This window comes from Pocillopora verrucosa, chromosome 11, assembly GCF_036669915.1.
Source record: "Pocillopora verrucosa isolate sample1 chromosome 11, ASM3666991v2, whole genome shotgun sequence".
NCBI classification, from domain to species: Eukaryota; Metazoa; Cnidaria; class Anthozoa; order Scleractinia; family Pocilloporidae; genus Pocillopora; species Pocillopora verrucosa.
The window spans coordinates 19082952-19101072 of NC_089322.1; the positions used below are offsets into that span (position 1 = coordinate 19082952).

Here is an 18121-nt window from a genome sequence, read left to right on the forward strand (position 1 = left end):
TAGACGCCTTGTAGACCTCTCGCTGACTCGCGTTCCTTAAGGCCACTTCCTTTCCGCGTACGAAGAAACGCGCGTTCTGAAGCGCTGATAATGAGTACCTGCCCGCAGCCAAGTTTGACTGGTTGCGCATGGAATAATGATACGTACGTGACGCCCACGCACGCACACGATGTTAAAATGAGCCAACCCGTGCGTGGTGACCTCACTACGCGATGAAGCGTATCAGTTTCATTGAAGTCAATACCCCATTGTAAATACCCGGTTATAAACTTATTACACGTCAGATGTACTAATACGCTCTTCCATTTTCAGTGGACGACCAAGAAACTGAGCGATGAACAATAAAATTCCTTCAGCTTTTTGCCAAATCCTCGCCGTATTGGCGATTACAGTTTGTATACAGACCATCGAGGCGAGACAACAGACATACCACAGGTGAGTTTCTCGAAGAAAAACATCTCTCACGTAGACTTTACCTTTTTCCGGTCGATCATAATGCTTGCGATACCTATAATTTTTAAACATTCCAACGCGAAAAATCTATATAATCACTTCTAGGTATGTGTATCATCTCAAAAGTAAGAGTTGGAGATTTCGAATCGAGCGGAATGATCGCTATTGTCTGAGATAATACTTCGTCTCAAATATTGAAACGATATTCAATAACCTCTTCCTCACATGCATCAAATTGGCCCCCTAAGGCACGACATTTATGGACTTAAATCTCTAACTCAATACTCTAAGAATAGTGTTTTATGCCAGCCTGATAAGCAAACCGAAGTGTCGTTCATATCTAAATCCCTAGTTTCAGTCTGTAATGAAGGCCCCTGTAAGCGATGCACTAGCTCTCAGAGATCTGTCATCAGCTTATAAGCCTATAAGCGATTACTCAGTGACATGTTTCAATAGGCCTTACGCATGTTTGCTACGATTTTTTACCCTCAAGCCTGACTTTCAAGGTGGAAACTGCTATTCTTAATAGGAAAACATTCCCTATACACGGACATCAAAAGAATTCCTATACTAAAACGGATAACTGGCAAAAATTCACAAAACTTTAAGCGCAACCGGGGCTTAGGGGTGAATTTTCCTTAAAATACGTCATCGAGCAGAAGAGCTACTTTCTTCAAACCTGAATCTTAGACTTTTCACTTTTTATGGCCCCCACTGATAATATGTTCATAACTATTGCAAGTTTGAGACTGTAGCAAAGTATGCGGTACATTTTGTTAACATTCTAAACCATTACGACCTTTGAAATCACTTCGAACGTGGGAATGCTGATTGACGCTTTTCGTAAAGCATCAAGATTTTAAATAAGTAAAATACAATTAAAATTTACAGTATTATTAAATACCACAACTTACACTTTACTACATAAAAGCTAAATTTGGGAGGGATCGTCGGGGTTAAGTGAATCCGTACGTAGGTACTCCTCGCGTGTACTCATCGTCACGCAATCCTCGTCACCAATTATTTGCCACGCTTTGTAGGATTACAGTTTACTCACTTATCATGTTTTACTAAACTAAACTGAAACAGATAGAGAAGACTGTGCGTGTGCACATGTGCGTGGAGTCGCCATGTCTTCGGGCCGCCTGTGTGGCGAACGCCATATAAATTCTAGTCACGTTTAGGCCTTCAGTCTTATCTCTGTGGTTATACAGCTGTTTCTGTTTCATAGCTTGATATCAGAAAAGTCACGTTTTCTCTATCAAAACCAAAATTTATTTTCCTATTGTTTTCTATCATTCATTTTAACCATTTTTTATCTTTTTTATAAATGTTATTCTGAGAATGTGGTCTTTCATCAAAATTAATACTAAATTTTTAACTCGTGAATTGCGCGCATGCGCAAGAGCGAGTTGTAGATATGATGTGGAGAATGGCACTCGCTCGCTCGCTCGATTTGTCGATTCCTGTAATCTTTTTTTCGATCTTAGGCTTTTGAGAGCATTTGATAGTTTTTGGCGAGTAATAAACAAACGAAATGGCGACCTTTGTTGCTAAGAATATCGGTGGGGTGAAAAAGAAGCCAATGATAATCTTAAAAGAGTTTATTTTTTTCATTATGGTTTCAACAAGTGGGGCCAGCGACTGGCAGGCGTGCAAGGATTCAGACTGAAATAAGAGAACAACCTTCGTTTTTCATAAAATTGTAATTTACAGTCCTTGAACTTGATAACAATCCGAAGATTCATTAAAATATTACTTACTCCGAAGCGGTCGTAGTGTACAGGTGTTCAAAAGTTTTTTCGGTCATGGGGTGAGATTGGGGACAAAATCGATCATTACATTTCGTATGGTGTGTTTATTCTGTGTGAAGCAACAGAAGGTGTCAGCGACTGACGAAATTACAGGTTAACACGAAAATCAAATAACACCTAAACAAATAATTTGGCGACCGATTTTCAGTGAATTTTTTAAGAACAATTTTCTTTTAAGTTTCAAGACAGTTTGAAGATTCAAAATAAATATTACGTACTAAAATGCGAAAGTTATACACCACAAAATTGGTAAATAGGCCTGAAAGGAAATTCTATCTTGTTCTTGATTACAAGTTGCCTAGCACGTGACCAAAATCTACCCAGGCGGAAATCCAAAATGACGGTGGCAGTCTGGGCTTAGCTATATCACTCAAAACTCGCTCCCGTTTGTCTCATTTGATAAAGTATAGCATGATAGCATAGCATGATCATTTCAATTGTAATGCTTTCATATCCCAACGTTACTTTGTTTCTTTGCTGCGAACACTGAACTACTGCTCACACTCTAAATATGACAATCAACCACAAAATTCTCTAAACCAGATAACATTAAACATAATCCAAAAAATCATATAAGTCATCTGTCAATTCATGAGTTTGCTCACAGAGTATTTCCTTTACTTACCATTAATTCATTTGTCTCATTCTTGGATTTATGTACTTCTTTTCTTTTTTTTTTTGCACTGATCCTCTGGGGAGTAAAAAGAGGTTCGATCGAGATCAATATCTCTGTCTTTCTTTTTTTTTTTCTTTCTTATTTTTGAATATTATCCAGACTTATTTGTATTGCGTTTCTTTCCTTTATAGAGACCAAGTTTTGCAGGTCACTCCCAGAACAGAAAAGGACATAAAATTTCTGAATAGTTTGCTGCACAGCGAAAACAACCTCACGGTGATTTTACAAAATTTTACTTGCTAGCGAGTTAAAAAGGGAAACTTTTTTTCTTTGAGGAAATTGAAATTCCCATGTGCAACAGATGTTTCCTCATTGTTTGACGGATGTTCACCCCAATAATAGAGTTTATCTACTGAGCTGGGAAGCTGCAAGGTAGTAACAATCCGTCAAATATTTTCGCTTTTGCCAGTTGTGACTAGGGAATATCAGGTGGTATTCCTTGATCGATATTTCCCAATTTGGAACCTTACGTCCAGTACGATAAAAGTTTTCCGCTCAAAGGGGTTTCAATATTTTAAGAGTTTCGCTGTTGTCACAGAGGAAGGGACATTCATGTTTATTCATAAAGAGAAGGGACAGCTGAGGAATGAAAATTCCACGCAATTCATGTTTTTTTATGTATGCTGTTTGTAAATGTACTACCGCATGAATAGTTACCAAATTAGCATCAATAGCATTGGTATGGCTTGAAAAACAAAACGAAGCAGAACAAGGCAAATTAAAAAAAACAACAACAACAACAACAACAAAACAGTTCATGCAACGACGTCAATGTAACGCGTGTACGGTCACATGACAGTGGAATTCACTGTAAAATGTACATATCTCAGAGAAGCTGTTTTCTATTTTGCAGTTAGACTTTTGGACCTACCCAAGCAAGCCTAGTAACCCTGTAGACATCCATGTGCCTCGCAGAAAACTCCGGGAATTCAAACATATTCTAGCCAAACGATCAATCCCCTTCACGGTGAAGATCAGAAACGTGCAAAGGCAGATCAAAGTGGAAGGAATGAGGCCCCGTTCTGTTTCATTCAATGGAGCATTTCGTTCATACGCTCAGGTGAGTTTGTCAATGATATGAAATGATTTTAACGATCACCAATTTAAGAATTTTCCTTATTGGCAAACAAATTCTCCTTGTAAACACGTTTTAACAATGATTCAAAATTATTCATCCCCTTTTGGGTTGAAGATCTGGAGTCGAAAGTTATTCCCTGTAAATACATACAGACGATTTGTTCTCTTTTCATAGATTGTTCATGAAATGAAACGACTCGCACGCTTGAATGAAAGCTTAGTGAAAGTATTTAGTCTGGGCAAGACCTATGAGAACCGAACAATGTATGGGATAAAGGTAAGTGATAAAACTGACAAAATTAATTGTATGGCAAATGTCACTGGTTACGTGAAGTTTTGCGACAATGGTAACCGGAACGTGGCGTAAAAAGATATTTCATTAGCGGAACAATAGCTCGACACATATGTTTTACAGTGCTCTTCAAAACAGCAGTGTCTAATTATGGTTACTTCATGTTTTTCTATTCTAAGAACGGGAGACCAGAATTAAATTTTCATGTTCCATTCTGAACTGAATGCCGCCTCTACATCAACGTGGGGAAGATAGACAGCGCCCATTGGTTCCTTGTGATATTTCCCTTTACTCTGATAGGCCACTGTGATTACATTGGTTGTGCTTATTCGACGCTCAATTAAAATGAGCCCTTTAAGAATCTTACAAACTTATATAATCTAATGGGGATAATTGCTAATCAGATCTTAAAGGAGGCGAAGAGAAGATTGATATACTTCCTTGTAAATTACCGGTAGGCTCATCCTTTATCTTCGGTTCGTAGATTTCATCAAACGTTTCCAGCTCAAATAAACCAGTTGTCTTCATAAATTGTGGAATACATGCGCGAGAATGGATTTCTGTTTCATCGTGCGTGTATGTCGCCAGAGAGGTGAGACAAATCATGGAAGTTTCTTTATGTTTTAAAAACCACTGTTTCATGAATCACGATAATCATGATTAATTAATTGTTTTCTCGATAATGCTTCTTGAAGCCGTTTTTCGTTTTCGTCATGCAACAGCTAATAAGGGAATTGTTGGGATTCAATATCATGGGATACAATATCCCATTCATCACGAGTCAATTTGTGCTCTCTTTCCAAAGCAAGAAGTTACCATAGTAATATCACATCCCTCTGGAACCCACAACCACAGGTTAACCTTCACGTGCCTGTGATGATAAATCGATTGCGACTTCCTTTTTTAGAATAAACAGCGTGGCATAAAAAATAATGAACCCAAAGATATGGTGAAATTTGGAGAGGATTAGAAAGGAGAGAGAGACTCTAAATGTCTTTGTTTTCAGCTCGTCTTGAAGTACTCGTCAGAGGAATCAATCCGGCTCTTAGTAGATAGGTTAGAATGGATCATAGTGCCAGTTGTGAATGTGGATGGATATATTTACACTCACAAAGAGGTAAGTCATGCTTACTGTGTACAGATGAACTCAGGTTAACCCGTAGTTACATATCATTACACATATTTAGAGACAAAGCAATATTTTTCTCTCGTATACAGCTATGGCGAACTCTCGTTAGTAGAGATGCTAAATCTCCCCCCGAGGATGTCCGCAATAACGGCAGTCGACTGTATTCATCTGGAAAGGACTGTGCGGCGATTTAACTCGTAAATCATATATTTAAAGTTATGGTTTCTGTGTTTCGTTACAGGATCGCTTGTGGAGAAAGAACAGAAGACCAAATGGCAACTCAACCAAATGCATTGGAACGGACTTAAACAGGAATTTCAATTTTAGATGGGCTAGTGAGTACTTCAGACCTTATGTTTCAGTTCTGTTCAATAGAGGTCAATGTTCTTCGTTTGGCTCAAGTTAGAAATTTACCTGCGCTATATTTAGGTTGGAAGATTATCCTCTATGCCTTCGGTGTTGGTTGCACAGTGACGTAGGTGTGTTTCAGCTTTCCTTTCACAAAAGTCAATTTTTTTTTCCTCTGGAGAAAAATCATGATAAAAAAAAACATACCTACTCGCTTCAAGCTGCGGCAACTTCGATGAGCGCTGTATCGGGTAATGACAGCCACAGTCTTTACTTTTTCTCATAACTTGCAGAAAGGAGTTGTCCTTAAGTCTTTTATTACATTTAACAAAAAGGCTTCATGTTGCCATGTGTATGTTTGGTAATAGATCACCGAAGACATAAAAATGTGGTGAGGAAAAACAAGAGGCACAAGATATGCCACTGTGTAATAAATTTTTAAATAAATGAATATTAATTATTTTTAATAAATTAATTTTTTTTTCTTGCTCATATTATCACCAGCGGTTGGAGCAGATTATGGAAAGCCTTGCAGTGACATCTACCCCGGAGAGCGGCCATTTTCCGAACCCGAAACACACAACTTAGCCACGTATATGTACTCCATAAGAGACCGCATCAAAGCTTATGTGGACTTCCATTCCTATGGACAATTGTGGATGTCTCCTTGGGGCTTCAAAAAGGATTTACCTCCAACGTATCGTACCATGAACGTAAGTTTACAATATACTAAGGCCAACCCAATAAAAAGGCTTGTCTACTATCGCCTGCCCAACCCAAAAATTAAGATTATACTTTCTAACAAGTCAAATATAAATTCAAACTAAGTTCATCCTCTCGATTTAAATAGATGTGATCAGACCTTATGATTCAGGTGGCGAAACGGCGTGAATCTAAAGAGGCTACACGGCACGTGGCGATGCAGAAGGATGTATCACTCTTTTTGACCCCCTCTCTCCCGCCCCTCGTTCCTCTTTAAAACATTCTAGTTTAGTACTGGGAATTCTGTACAAGTTCAAACTACTTGTTCATGAATATGTTGTCTTCGTTTTTCTATTCAGCGGAACGCAATGATACGCATTGTACTAGCTATATACATGACCAACAGGACAATCTTTGGGTTTGGACCGGCAGCTGTTGTTATCTGTAAGTATTCATTTGCACATATCCTTCATCCTTAGATTCGAAATGACTGGTTCCGAGAGAAACAGTTCATTTTGTCCACAAAAAAAAAAAAAACTAACCGGCCGCAGTTACGTTCTTATCGCGTGTATTGACGGTCAACAATCGACAATCCCTGGTAAGAGTGCAACTTTACCCTCTGACGTCATGGATTTTGCGATGCTGCCCACTCGGAGACTTTTAGCGGGAATAATTTTCAGTGCAATATGTCATGTGATAACACTTTACGTCGATCATATCTAAGATTACGCGTAGACCGTAGCCACTGTATTTTTCACGTATCCTTTACCACCTAACATCAGTATCCAGATTCTCCATACTACTCACTACACATTCCCCAAGGTGTTAACAAAGAGAATTTGTGTGATAATCAGGAGCTTCTTTGGTTGATTATCATTTCCTTTATTCTCATGACCTTAATGTTTGATTTAAGGCTGATATTGTAAGGAGAAATTAGATGCTAGTCTCTCTTAGGGGTTAAAGGGTTAAGTACCTTTACAGGCGTGCTAGATGTAGATGTAGACACCTTTAGCAGTTATCCGATATCTTATCTACCATTTTTTATTTTTGAAATAAGTTATACATGGTTATGATACTTTTTTTTTATTAACAGATAAGACTTCAGGTGATGCAACCGACTGGGTGTACGCTGTTTTGGGTGTCACGCATTCCTACGGAGTTGAGTTGCAACCATCAATCTTTTCTCAGAATGGATTCGTTCTTCCCCCTTCATACATTGAACCTGTTGGGAAGGAGGTGCTCGCTGGAATGAAGACCTTGGCTTCCCTTGTAAGATAGAAAACATGGCGAAGAGACCAATAACTATTCTAAAAAATATTATTCATATTCTGGGAGTATAAATAACAAGGAAAGCTATATTGGTAAAAATTTATTAATTATGGAAAATAACGCTACAACTATTATCAACATTTTAGTCTTTGTTTTTGTGTGAGGGAGCGTTTTTCCCGGTTGGACAGTGTTGCAAATTCATCTATTTTGCTAAACTCTACAAGATCGTGATTTCAGTCCCAAAAACAAACCCAAAAACATCGTAACTTCTTATAGTGAAATCGCAAGGATTTGATGGGAACTCAAAATAATTAACTATTTCTCCCGTCAAGTACCGTAAAACGCTGTGCAATCGGTGGAACGCCGTAAAAATCGCGGTAAAACACAATGAAACACGGTAGAACGCGTCAAGTTGTAGCCTAGTTTCGATTGGTCAGTTTAAGTTTTGCGTCTGATTGGTCAGTGAAAAGCAGGCACGAGTTTCCTGAACCAATCGTGAAGCGAAGACAGGTAAAACTCATGCTATAGCGAAATAATTTTTGGGTTGCTAACTTCAAGTTGCGTATAAGGCTTCAGAAAATTATTTACAACACGCGGAGATATATCTGGAAATTTTTTCCCATACTATTTTTAGGCAGCACTCGTAAAAGTGTGGTCGTTTTGATCGACAAAAAATTTGATTTTTCGATATAAAGACATAATTTTGAATCACCTAGTTGCATTTTCGCGACTGAAACAGTAAATGGCCGACAGATATTACCATAAAAATTTCCCTAGCTTAGGGCTGATGTAGATCGCCAGTGCAACAAAAATACTTTGGTTTTAATTTACTGCCGCTGACTTAAAGAGGAGTCTATTTCAGCGCAAACAAAGAATTAACATATAAAGACATTGCTGAGTATGTAAAGCCGAGAAGCCTGTTTTAAACATTCCTTATCATCATTCTGTATTTTCCCATCAAAAAAGGAAATTAAAGAAAAAGTTCCCAAGTGTACCTATTCTGTTCAAATGAGGAGTGAATAATTGTCGTACAGAAAAACGGGGTTTTTCGTTGTTCATCTGTTCAAAGTCCTTCCTACATTGATTGTTCTTCGTGAAATGTTTGCGGCCAATCCTAAACTGTCATATTTTTAAAACGCTTTTTATTTCTTGTAAACCATTTGCGACAAGCTGTTTCACGCAAATTTCTACGTATGTGTAATCAGTCGTGGAGAAAGCATTTTTCTAATGGGTTTGTCGGGCTCTTTGTTGGATTTTGCATTTAAACAGTACTTAACAAAAAAAACACAATCCATTGATTTCGCTTATTCAGTTGATTGGTAACTCAACTGAGACAACAAAGCTGTCTCAATAGTGTTTGGAGTCGTAATTACTAAATTGCAATTCTCCTGTAAGATCTTGGAGGGAATAATACATGTGCATAGATATTTAATAAATAAAATAAAAAAAAATCTTCCCTTTGTTCAAATTTTTACCCATACTCTACAGGATAATTCTTTTTTGTTTTGTAGTTGTGAAGTTGATAAGCACAGCAAAACTACCTCCCTACCCACCCCTCGATTGTTTGGCCGTGAGAATAATGGTATAAAGTCTGTTTACGTGTTTGTTCTAAGCGCGGGGCGCATGGTGACTTTGAGAGCACTTAACACTCTGAGAAGTTATTAAAGATATTTCCAGGTCAACATGCGAGGTGCCCGAGAATTCGCTCTCGTTCTCCTATTCGCTTTTGTTTTCAGCGAGCCTGATTCATTTGAAGGGTAAGTAATCTCAGAGATATTTTTCTACAACAAACTTTATACTCATCTTGATTTTCAACTAGGAATGTTTTAAACTTCTAGATCAAATCGGTGTTGACTATTTAAATTTATAGTTCTCGCATCGAACACAGTTTCGCTGCGCGTCACAGAGACACCCTCCCTTAACGAATCGCAGCCGGTAAATAAGTTACAATAGTTACCGTTCGTTGTACTTTTTAACACTTCTAATCTCGCGATATTTCCTTTTGCCTTTAGATGTGTTTTCAATCAAAACTTTCTTTTTCGTAGTGACACTGCCCACGGTACAATAACTGTCGAATAACGTCCTCTTCGGTTGAAAATTGAAATTGAAATTTGCGTCAAGATGTCCTTTGCGTCAATACTCGTTGGACAAAGAGTTTGTCTGTCTGTTACGAACTGATTTATTACATTAACAAAAGTCTCAATTTATTGCAATAAACATAAGGCAAATAAAGAAATTTGCCTGGAGGCCAACGTCCCATTGCAGCGACTACACATATCAACTGGAAATTTAAAAGATTGAATTGAAATAGAGTTATATCAGACTCCGCAAAACCCTCCTTAACCTTTCTTGGAAAGATTGGGAAAAATATCCTAAAACAATTTAACACTACGGTAGTGAACTTTTTGTTGTTTTCTTTTCTTCATGAACTAAAGGCCTGAAATAGATTACAGTGCTCGCCCTTTTTTGAATTTTAAGGGATCTTTTGCTGCAACCATCTGAAAGCTAAGTCAATAAACAGTGCGAAATATCCCTCAAAGACGACAGTACATTTAAAAATCTCCATTTTCTTTTTCTTTCGAAATTCTTGCAAAACTTTCAATACCTAAGATTTTGATTCTCTTTGCTTAGGGTTAGGGTTAGGGTTTTTTAAAGAACTTGGAAATAGTCATAGGAAGGTAAAAAAAAAAAGGTCTGATTTAACTAAACATTTCCTTCCGGAATTTGGTAAAAGTGTCCAACTATCGAGGCTAGGTTATAAACACGGATTGTTGGGGGGGAGACGACGGTTTTGCCCTGCGTTGCCTTTTCATCGTCGACTAAAATCGACAAGTTCTTGAAATGCTGGAAATGTTTGACATTTTCCGTATCCCCTAGCAATGAATGAGTTGCTAGTAAATCGGATCCTTGTGTTTGCGCACGGTTGTTTTGACTGAAAACAGCACGATTTTGGTGAGAGATCACCGCCTTTTCGCCGCCATTTTATAGAAATGGTTTTAGGTAGTGTTGATACGAAGGAAGCGTACGTTTTTGTATGATTAACCATGAAATATGTGATAAAATCTGCCGATTGACCTTTCACCTTAAGTAAGGTTTATTGTGAAATTTACATCGCACAATGGTCTGGAAATATCACAAAATTAACTACAAATCGCCGGGAAATAACTCAATACTGTTAGTAAGTTGTATTTAAGTGTGTACAGCTTGTTTTTCTACTTGTTTACGTTTTGGATAACCAAAAAATACGTCCTCAAAATATATGTCAGTGGAAATGGAACTTATTTTTACAGACCTGTTGCTCTTCAGAGGGATGAAACAAGCGACGAGGAACACGAGAGATCAATAGTTTAAATTCCAGAAAAATCGAAAGGTTTTTGAGCTGCGGCTTTTCACTATTTTCAACTACATAAATGGTCACCGTTTTCTCAACAATAAAATTTGCTGCAGCGATTTCTTCGGCTGATCTAACTGACAAATCATGGTAGTTTACTGTAACTGCACAATTCATTCCAATTTTACGCTCAGTGGCCAAAGCATCCAACGGAATCACCTTTAGGAATCTTGTTTATTGAATTAAACAGAGTGCACATAACTGTATTGAGCGAGTATTTTATTGAATTTTGCCAAATGGTGATTAGAGTCAGGAAATTGATTATTGAGTGCTGAAAAGATGTCTAGATATTGTAATTCTGTAGGAATCACTTTAAGACAACAACAGTTGTGAATGCTGAAACACCGTTATTCGTTTAACAGACATAAGCTGTACCGCACTTTTCCCAAGAATAAAGATGACGTAAAGTTCTTGGATAACCTTCTCAAATCAGGAGAGGATGGCGTAAGTAAAAAGCCACAAAACCTTAGGGTGTGCGTATCCTTAATCCTTGCGTGCAGCGCTAATAAGGAGGATTTACTCTCTTGCTAAACGAGCGTCAGATGATTCGCCTGAAGTGCAAAGGAAGGTGTGATACCAAATTACGAGTGATTTATGTATAAAGGTGTAGGTTTCTAAAGAAACTGTGGTGCTGCGTCGGTGGGAGAGTATAACAAGTTAATTATTATTATCAACTGAGTTGATAACATAAATTGGTCAACATAAAGAGTTCCAGAGCTGACGTTTCGAGTGTTAGCCCTTCATCAGAGTGAAAGACGAAGGGCTAACGCTCGAAACGTCAGCTTTGAAACTCTTAACGAAAACAAAATCCTGCAATCCTCCGGAAGTCTGTGAAAGGATTAGATGTGATTGAACAAAATTTTTCAAGGATCATTTCTTAAGGATTAAGCCAAACTTGACAATAAAATTGTCTCTCCTCAATCCTCTTTCTAAAGAATTTAATACTTTGGCAATAATAGCAGTTATGAAACTTTCAATCCCTGTTAAAAAATAAAAATAGTTTAGATGAAACTAATTCTCAATTTCAGATTGATTTTTGGACATATCCTACTGATTCTCTGGATCCTGTTGAAATTCACGTCGAGCCTATTGCAATCCAAAAACTTGAAGGCCTTTTAAATGGTGCTGGTATTTCCTTCCAAGTTTCACAAGAGGATGTGCAACATACCATAAAAAAAGAACAGGCAACCTCAAGGGCTTCAGGATTTGACAGCAAATATCACAAGCTGAGAGAGGTACAAAGTACACCCAGAGGGGTGGGAGTAGGTGCTAAATCCCCGTCAAATTTGCGGGGTAACTCGTATCTGAAGAATTAATTGCTCGAACCGCTTGTGGTCCAACCTACAATCCCCTACTTATCGCCTGTCGTCCATCCTTTCGGAAGAAATTTCTCTCGCTCTTTAATCTTCCTCTGCTTTAAAATTCAAAGTAGGTATCCAATTATTTTAGCCCAAAATCAGCGCGTCTGCACTGTGGACCACCATATCACGCGGAAAAAAATAGCATAAAGGAAAGGTAAGGTTAAATCTTACCCAAGCGAAACTATTCCGTTGAATGACAAATTTTCTTTCCCGTGACAAAGCTGCTCAGTTTGTACTGTGGTTTAATTTTTTTTTATGTTTTCCAACCGCTTCTTCGACTTTGCATGCCTTGCGTACCTATGTCTTTTACTCGATAATGTACTTTTTCATTTCATGTAGTTACCGTCATATTGCGTATTAATTAAACCATTTGCACTATTTCATGCTATACCCATTATTTTTTCTTTCCTTTCGGTAAGCATTTGGCCGAGCAAATAAGCAATTAAATTAAAGAGCGTTAGTATTTTTGCATAAACTTACTTTACAGATTCACTCTGAGATACGAGCACTGGCCTCGAGACATTCTGATGTGGCAGGAACTTTTAGCTTGGGAAATTCCTATGAGGGCAGAGAGCAACTTGCTATCAAGGTATGGCAACGAGATAAGAAACTTGCACAGGTCTTTGGTATCGGTGCTCAAAGAAGCTTTATGAATTGGTAGTCTGTTTTTGATTGGAGGCAAAACGCTTGTCAAACTAGGCTTATTTAACAAATTTTATCGACTTACCTCCTCAGTCACAGTGCTTGAACTATCCCTAGAAAGCACAGTAATCACCTGAAAAATCTTGTAATTTATAATAACGTTTCTCATGGTTATTTTTATAGTAATAGTAATAGTTTCCAAAAAAAACTGTAAAATTTCCAGAAATCACCCTTGAAATATAGGGTTTTGTTGGTTTGTCTGTTTTTGTCAAAATTGTTTCATCGGTGAAAGCTTCATTCTTGACCATATTTTTGTCCGATTTTCGGCTTGTTTTCAATACCAATTCCATTTCCATTTCTAGATTCTAAAAGGCTCTGCGGCTAGCAAAAAAGGTCTGTTCTTCTTCAACTGTGGAATTCACGCAAGGGAATGGATAAGTCCAGCTACTTGCATGTACATGATACGACAGGTGAACATTATTTGATGAGTTTTTAATGTTTTGCATGTGCTCTAACTTACCACCGAAGCCGGGCTCACGCTTCCCTTAACTCTACGTGTTAGGACAATTTCTTTTACATATATGCCGATTTTAAAAATATCTGTTGTAATAACTTGGTGTTACTATTGTCTCAGCATATACAAATCTCTTGTAAATCATGTTTAATTTCGCTTTGCACCGGATATATCTCTATCCGATGGATAGCGCAGAATGTCTCGTTAACGCTTATCCACAAGATATAAATCCATCCGTTGGATAGCGTTATGCACCCTTTGGGCAAGTGGGCCCAGGAGAAACTTACTCAGCTAGGCGAGGCAGTCTCGTATACAAACTTTACCTTAACCTTTAACATTTATGATTGGAATTATATGTCATCCGTTTCCCAGATGTTGGAAACTCGAAACTCCAATGCCGATGTTCGGTTTATGCTCGACAATTACGAGTGGGTAATTCTGCCAGTACTGAATGTAGATGGATATGAGTATACACACACTGGGGTATGTAAACATAATAATGACACACAACCAATCAGGAAAATTATTTTCTACCACGTGATACAAATCAACCAATCACTTAAAAAAATGATGAAGGAAAAATCAAATCGTCATCTTGGATGCAAAACCACCCATATGGTTGGTTGATTGTGCCACGTGGTACTAAATACTCTTCTTTGATTGGTTGTGAACCATATGAGCCCAATATACTATTCCTACCAAAGTTTAAGGAAAAGTATGCTCCCGACGCCATATAATTTTTCTTCTCCGCAAGCAAACTATTTCCTTTCAACAATTAGATTGTTAGTGATAGATCAGATTGTGGGAAGTACGAGGCGCAGCCGGGAGTGACACTAATGTAATGATGTGAGTGCTTTACATAATTGGTTGTGAGGGACATATCAATGACTTCGTTTGTAGCCATGAGGGACGAGCAACACATATTATGCAAATATTTTCGGCCCTAAGCTTCAAGACCTGGCTAATTTTGACTCAAAAGGTTATTTTTTTGCATAGCAAGAAAAGCCTATTCTCAGTCGCTTTATGTTGTAATCATGGGGAAAAGAACACTTTTAAAAATATCCCAATCGTTTGATAATAAAGCGCCTTTTAAACTAGTGATCATTTCCTTTGTTTTCATGGCCTCAACGTTTCATTCAAGGGTAGAGGTGGAAGAATAAATTCGAGAGAGGCACCCATAGGGGTTAAAGAGAATCAAAAGGATCTGTAATTAAACACTTATTGAAAACCCCTCCGTGACACTTCCTGCTCATGCCTTAACCTTTTAACCCGTAATTTTTCCTCACGGTATCACTATTGAATCAAACATCAGGGTCGCGAGAATAAAGAAAACGATCATCGGAGGTCTTGATTGTTGATGATTCTTCACGTTTGTCACATAGGGAGTCTACAGAGCACAGTGAGGGAAATATACATGTTGATATCAGCGTGTAAAGGCTTGAAACGAGTACTCCTAAACATTTTTTGTAACTGTCCTTGCCCAGAGCATGTGTAAAGTAGACATTAGTTTTGAATCTACTCTATCAGAATCGCATGTGGAGAAAAACGAGACGCCCAAATAAGGATGGGAGTTACGGAGCTGATCCAAACAGAAATTTCAATTATCATTTCGCAGGTAGGACAATTTAACTTTTGGTGATGTCTCAGTGAAACATAAATAGACTCTCAAACCTCTCAAAGATAATAATACAAAGTCAAAACTCTTTAAAATCCTCAACTACCAGCACCCGAATGATAACTTTTTTTTTGACAGTTGTCTGCCAAAGTCTGGGTCTTTTTCGGATCAAGCGTTTAAGCTGATTAAGATTGGCCTGGTTTTTTCCGTTTTCATTATAGAACAACTGTTTAGGTTAATTTTCACGATCAACTCTTTTAGCCCGCATATGAAAAAGCGTGAGTAGCAACCACTGTCATTTTCGCGAGCTTCAGCTGCTGGCCAAGACGCTCCATGTGAACAAACACTGGAGAGTTGCAGCACTGAACTTATGAGTGCGCAGAATTCTGATGATGACTCTTCCCAGGAACTCCTTCAAATATTTGTTGCAGCGAAGAGAGAACGGTTTACAAGCAGCTCCCTGTTAAAACATTTATTTATATTTTACGAGGATAGATATCATATCTAGTGCGAGGGACAAAGAGGTAATTATTGTGTTCTTACTAACCTTCCGATATTATGAATTATTCAGGAGTTGGAACTTCACAAAGACCAAACAGTGACATATATACTGGAGAGCGACCATTTTCCGAGACAGTGACCTACAATGTTGGGAAATATCTATATGAGCGTAGATACGAGCTGAAGGGATACATTGATTTTCATGCATACAGTCAATTGTGGATGAGTCCGTGGGGATACACCAAAGCGTACCCCCCAGAGTACGCGAGGATGGTATGCAAATGATCAAAATAATGGCATCTAGCATCTCTTTCAAGGCTGCTACTGTATTTATTAGATTAAACGTCCATCCTGTAGATAGGGAGAGTAAATAAGCACCAATCCCCGCCACTCCCCACTTCCCCCTCCCCCACAAAAAAGGGTAACCAAAGTGCACAAGCGGAGTATTAATCGTTATTTATTTTCCGTCTTATAATCTTCACATTTTGTTATTATTCATTATAATGTTGCAAAATGAATTTACTCCTTGTTGAACATGGTAAAAATTGAATAAGCCCCCAGCCTCGAACAAGCGCCGACCTCGAGTGAGTGCTTACCTCAAATATGTGCCCACTCGAAAGGTCAAAAAATTTAACAAGCACCGAGGGCGCTTATCAAAAAAACAGTTTGTTTTAAAATTTAGATGAAGAGTAATGTTTATTAGAGAGCAGACTTGCTGTAATTGGGAAATTATGAGAGATCTAGCCTATGCTCAAAATGATTTACTGTAATTGGCAGTCTCACCAGAGACGGAAGTCTTCACGTTGCACTAGTTGCCTCATCGTATATTTACAAAAGCTTACGCCCAATAAAATTCAAAGTTCCTTCAGCGTTTTACATTATCTATACAAGATAGAGTTACTGTAGGGTTGTGTTTGACTATCCAAGATGATTTACCACTGATGCTGTGCCATTTTGTCTTATTTTGTAAAGAAAAAAGCCATGCAAGCTGCTGTCAAGGCACTCACAAATGTGCATGGAACCAGCTACAAATATGGACCGGCTGCCATAACCATTTGTAAGTATGAAGTATTTATTATATGGCGCGGTAACCTCGAGGTAAATCCGAGCGTTCTGATTGGTTCCTTCTTAGTCGGTATTTGCCCATCCGGACCGTTTCCATGGAAACGGTCATGAGCTGTGTCTTTTAGTTCACTAAAGCCGGAAAATTCAAGATAAACAAGTTTAGTCGGAGCGCCATATAATAAACTTCTTGCTAACCTCGTTTGCTCGATCCGTACTGAAAAGTATTGGCCCTTATCGTTTTTGTGCGGCCTTGAGCCAATATTTCCCAGTGCGGCTCTCAGACTTGGTTCGTAAGAAGTTCTTAGAAATATTCAGAGACTCAATCAAATGAAACGCTTTTTTATCCTTGAGGAACCCAAGCCACAGATACAGAACAATGTTTCATTGAGCGTGTGAACAAACCCGAGATTATAATAGTCTGGAAAACTCGTGCCACTCTCTCTAACTAAATCTAACACCGATCAAAACTTGGTCATTCGCCCTGACTGTTGCCTCGGGAAGTTTACATGTTTTCGAATCTGTTTTCATTTATATTTTCCATTGTTCTGACCGACCGATTTGACTGCTTCGGCTTTGATGTCACGAAACTCAATTAAAAAGAGCTCAATTAAGAGGGTATCGTCATAAGTGATGTTTTCAAATGAGTGAGTGAAAACCAAAACCGAAGTTATCATAACTGATAATCAGAAAAAAAAACCTTAACATAGTCAGTCTCCAATAAGACTAAAAGTAAAAGCAGGCAACTTGTTTGAAGCTCAGGAAAATGTGAATGACCGAGGCGCGATGCTTTTTAGTTTTGCATCCAATTGGTTGCATTAGGAGATCGCGCGAGTCTCCTTGACCAATCACAGAGCAAAGTTGAGCATATTTTGTGCGGATTATTTTCGATACTCAGTTGAAAAATTGCTCACTGGTTTTATTTCGTTCCCAGATCCCACCACTGGTGATACAACTGACTGGACATTCGGTGTCTTAGGAGTGGTACATTCCTATTGTGTAGAACTCCGCCCAAAAACTTACGGTCAAGGGGGATTTATACTTCCCCCGGATAAGATTATCCCCGTGGGGCAGGAAACATTTGCAGGTTTAAAGGCCCTGACTAGAAATATGTAAACAAGAACAAGTGTTAAAAGAGGGAATTTTTCCTGCTGTGAGTTTCGTCTTTAAATTTCCTAAAAAGTTTAATGGTGAATAAACTACAGATCAAGAGAAAAGTTTAAATTGTTTGAGACTTGAAACATTAACCTGACTTCAAGTTTATATATCCATACG

At 38.2% G+C, this 18121-nt stretch overlaps 1 protein-coding gene across 1 annotated transcript; it reads left to right on the forward strand.

Moving 5' to 3' along the window:
• The first annotated feature begins 222 nt into the window (after positions 1 to 222).
• Positions 223 to 18070, forward strand: LOC131787328 (uncharacterized). The gene is made up of 20 exons (XM_059104440.2): positions 223 to 435; positions 3075 to 3159; positions 3797 to 4003; positions 4196 to 4297; positions 4797 to 4904; positions 5319 to 5429; positions 5683 to 5776; positions 6294 to 6502; positions 6851 to 6935; positions 7585 to 7766; positions 9438 to 9517; positions 11514 to 11595; positions 12180 to 12386; positions 13000 to 13101; positions 13517 to 13624; positions 14041 to 14151; positions 15196 to 15283; positions 15855 to 16057; positions 16757 to 16841; positions 17781 to 18070. Exons 1-20 carry the CDS (start codon positions 335 to 337, stop codon positions 17960 to 17962), a joined length of 2532 nt encoding a protein of 843 aa, XP_058960423.2. The 5' UTR covers positions 223 to 334; the 3' UTR covers positions 17963 to 18070.
• Positions 18071 to 18121: the final 51 nt, after the last annotated feature.

Excerpts from the sequence above, each read along its gene's own strand:
- LOC131787328 (XM_059104440.2), top strand. The coding sequence starts at position 335 with ATGAACAATAAAATTCCTTCAGCTTTTTGCCAAATCCTCGCCGTATTG. Across the intron at positions 14,152-15,195 it reads ATGAGTATACACACACTGGG|AATCGCATGTGGAGAAAAAC; the intron begins GTATGTAAACAT and ends CTACTCTATCAG. Across the intron at positions 16,058-16,756 it reads CCCCAGAGTACGCGAGGATG|AAAAAAGCCATGCAAGCTGC; the intron begins GTATGCAAATGA and ends TATTTTGTAAAG.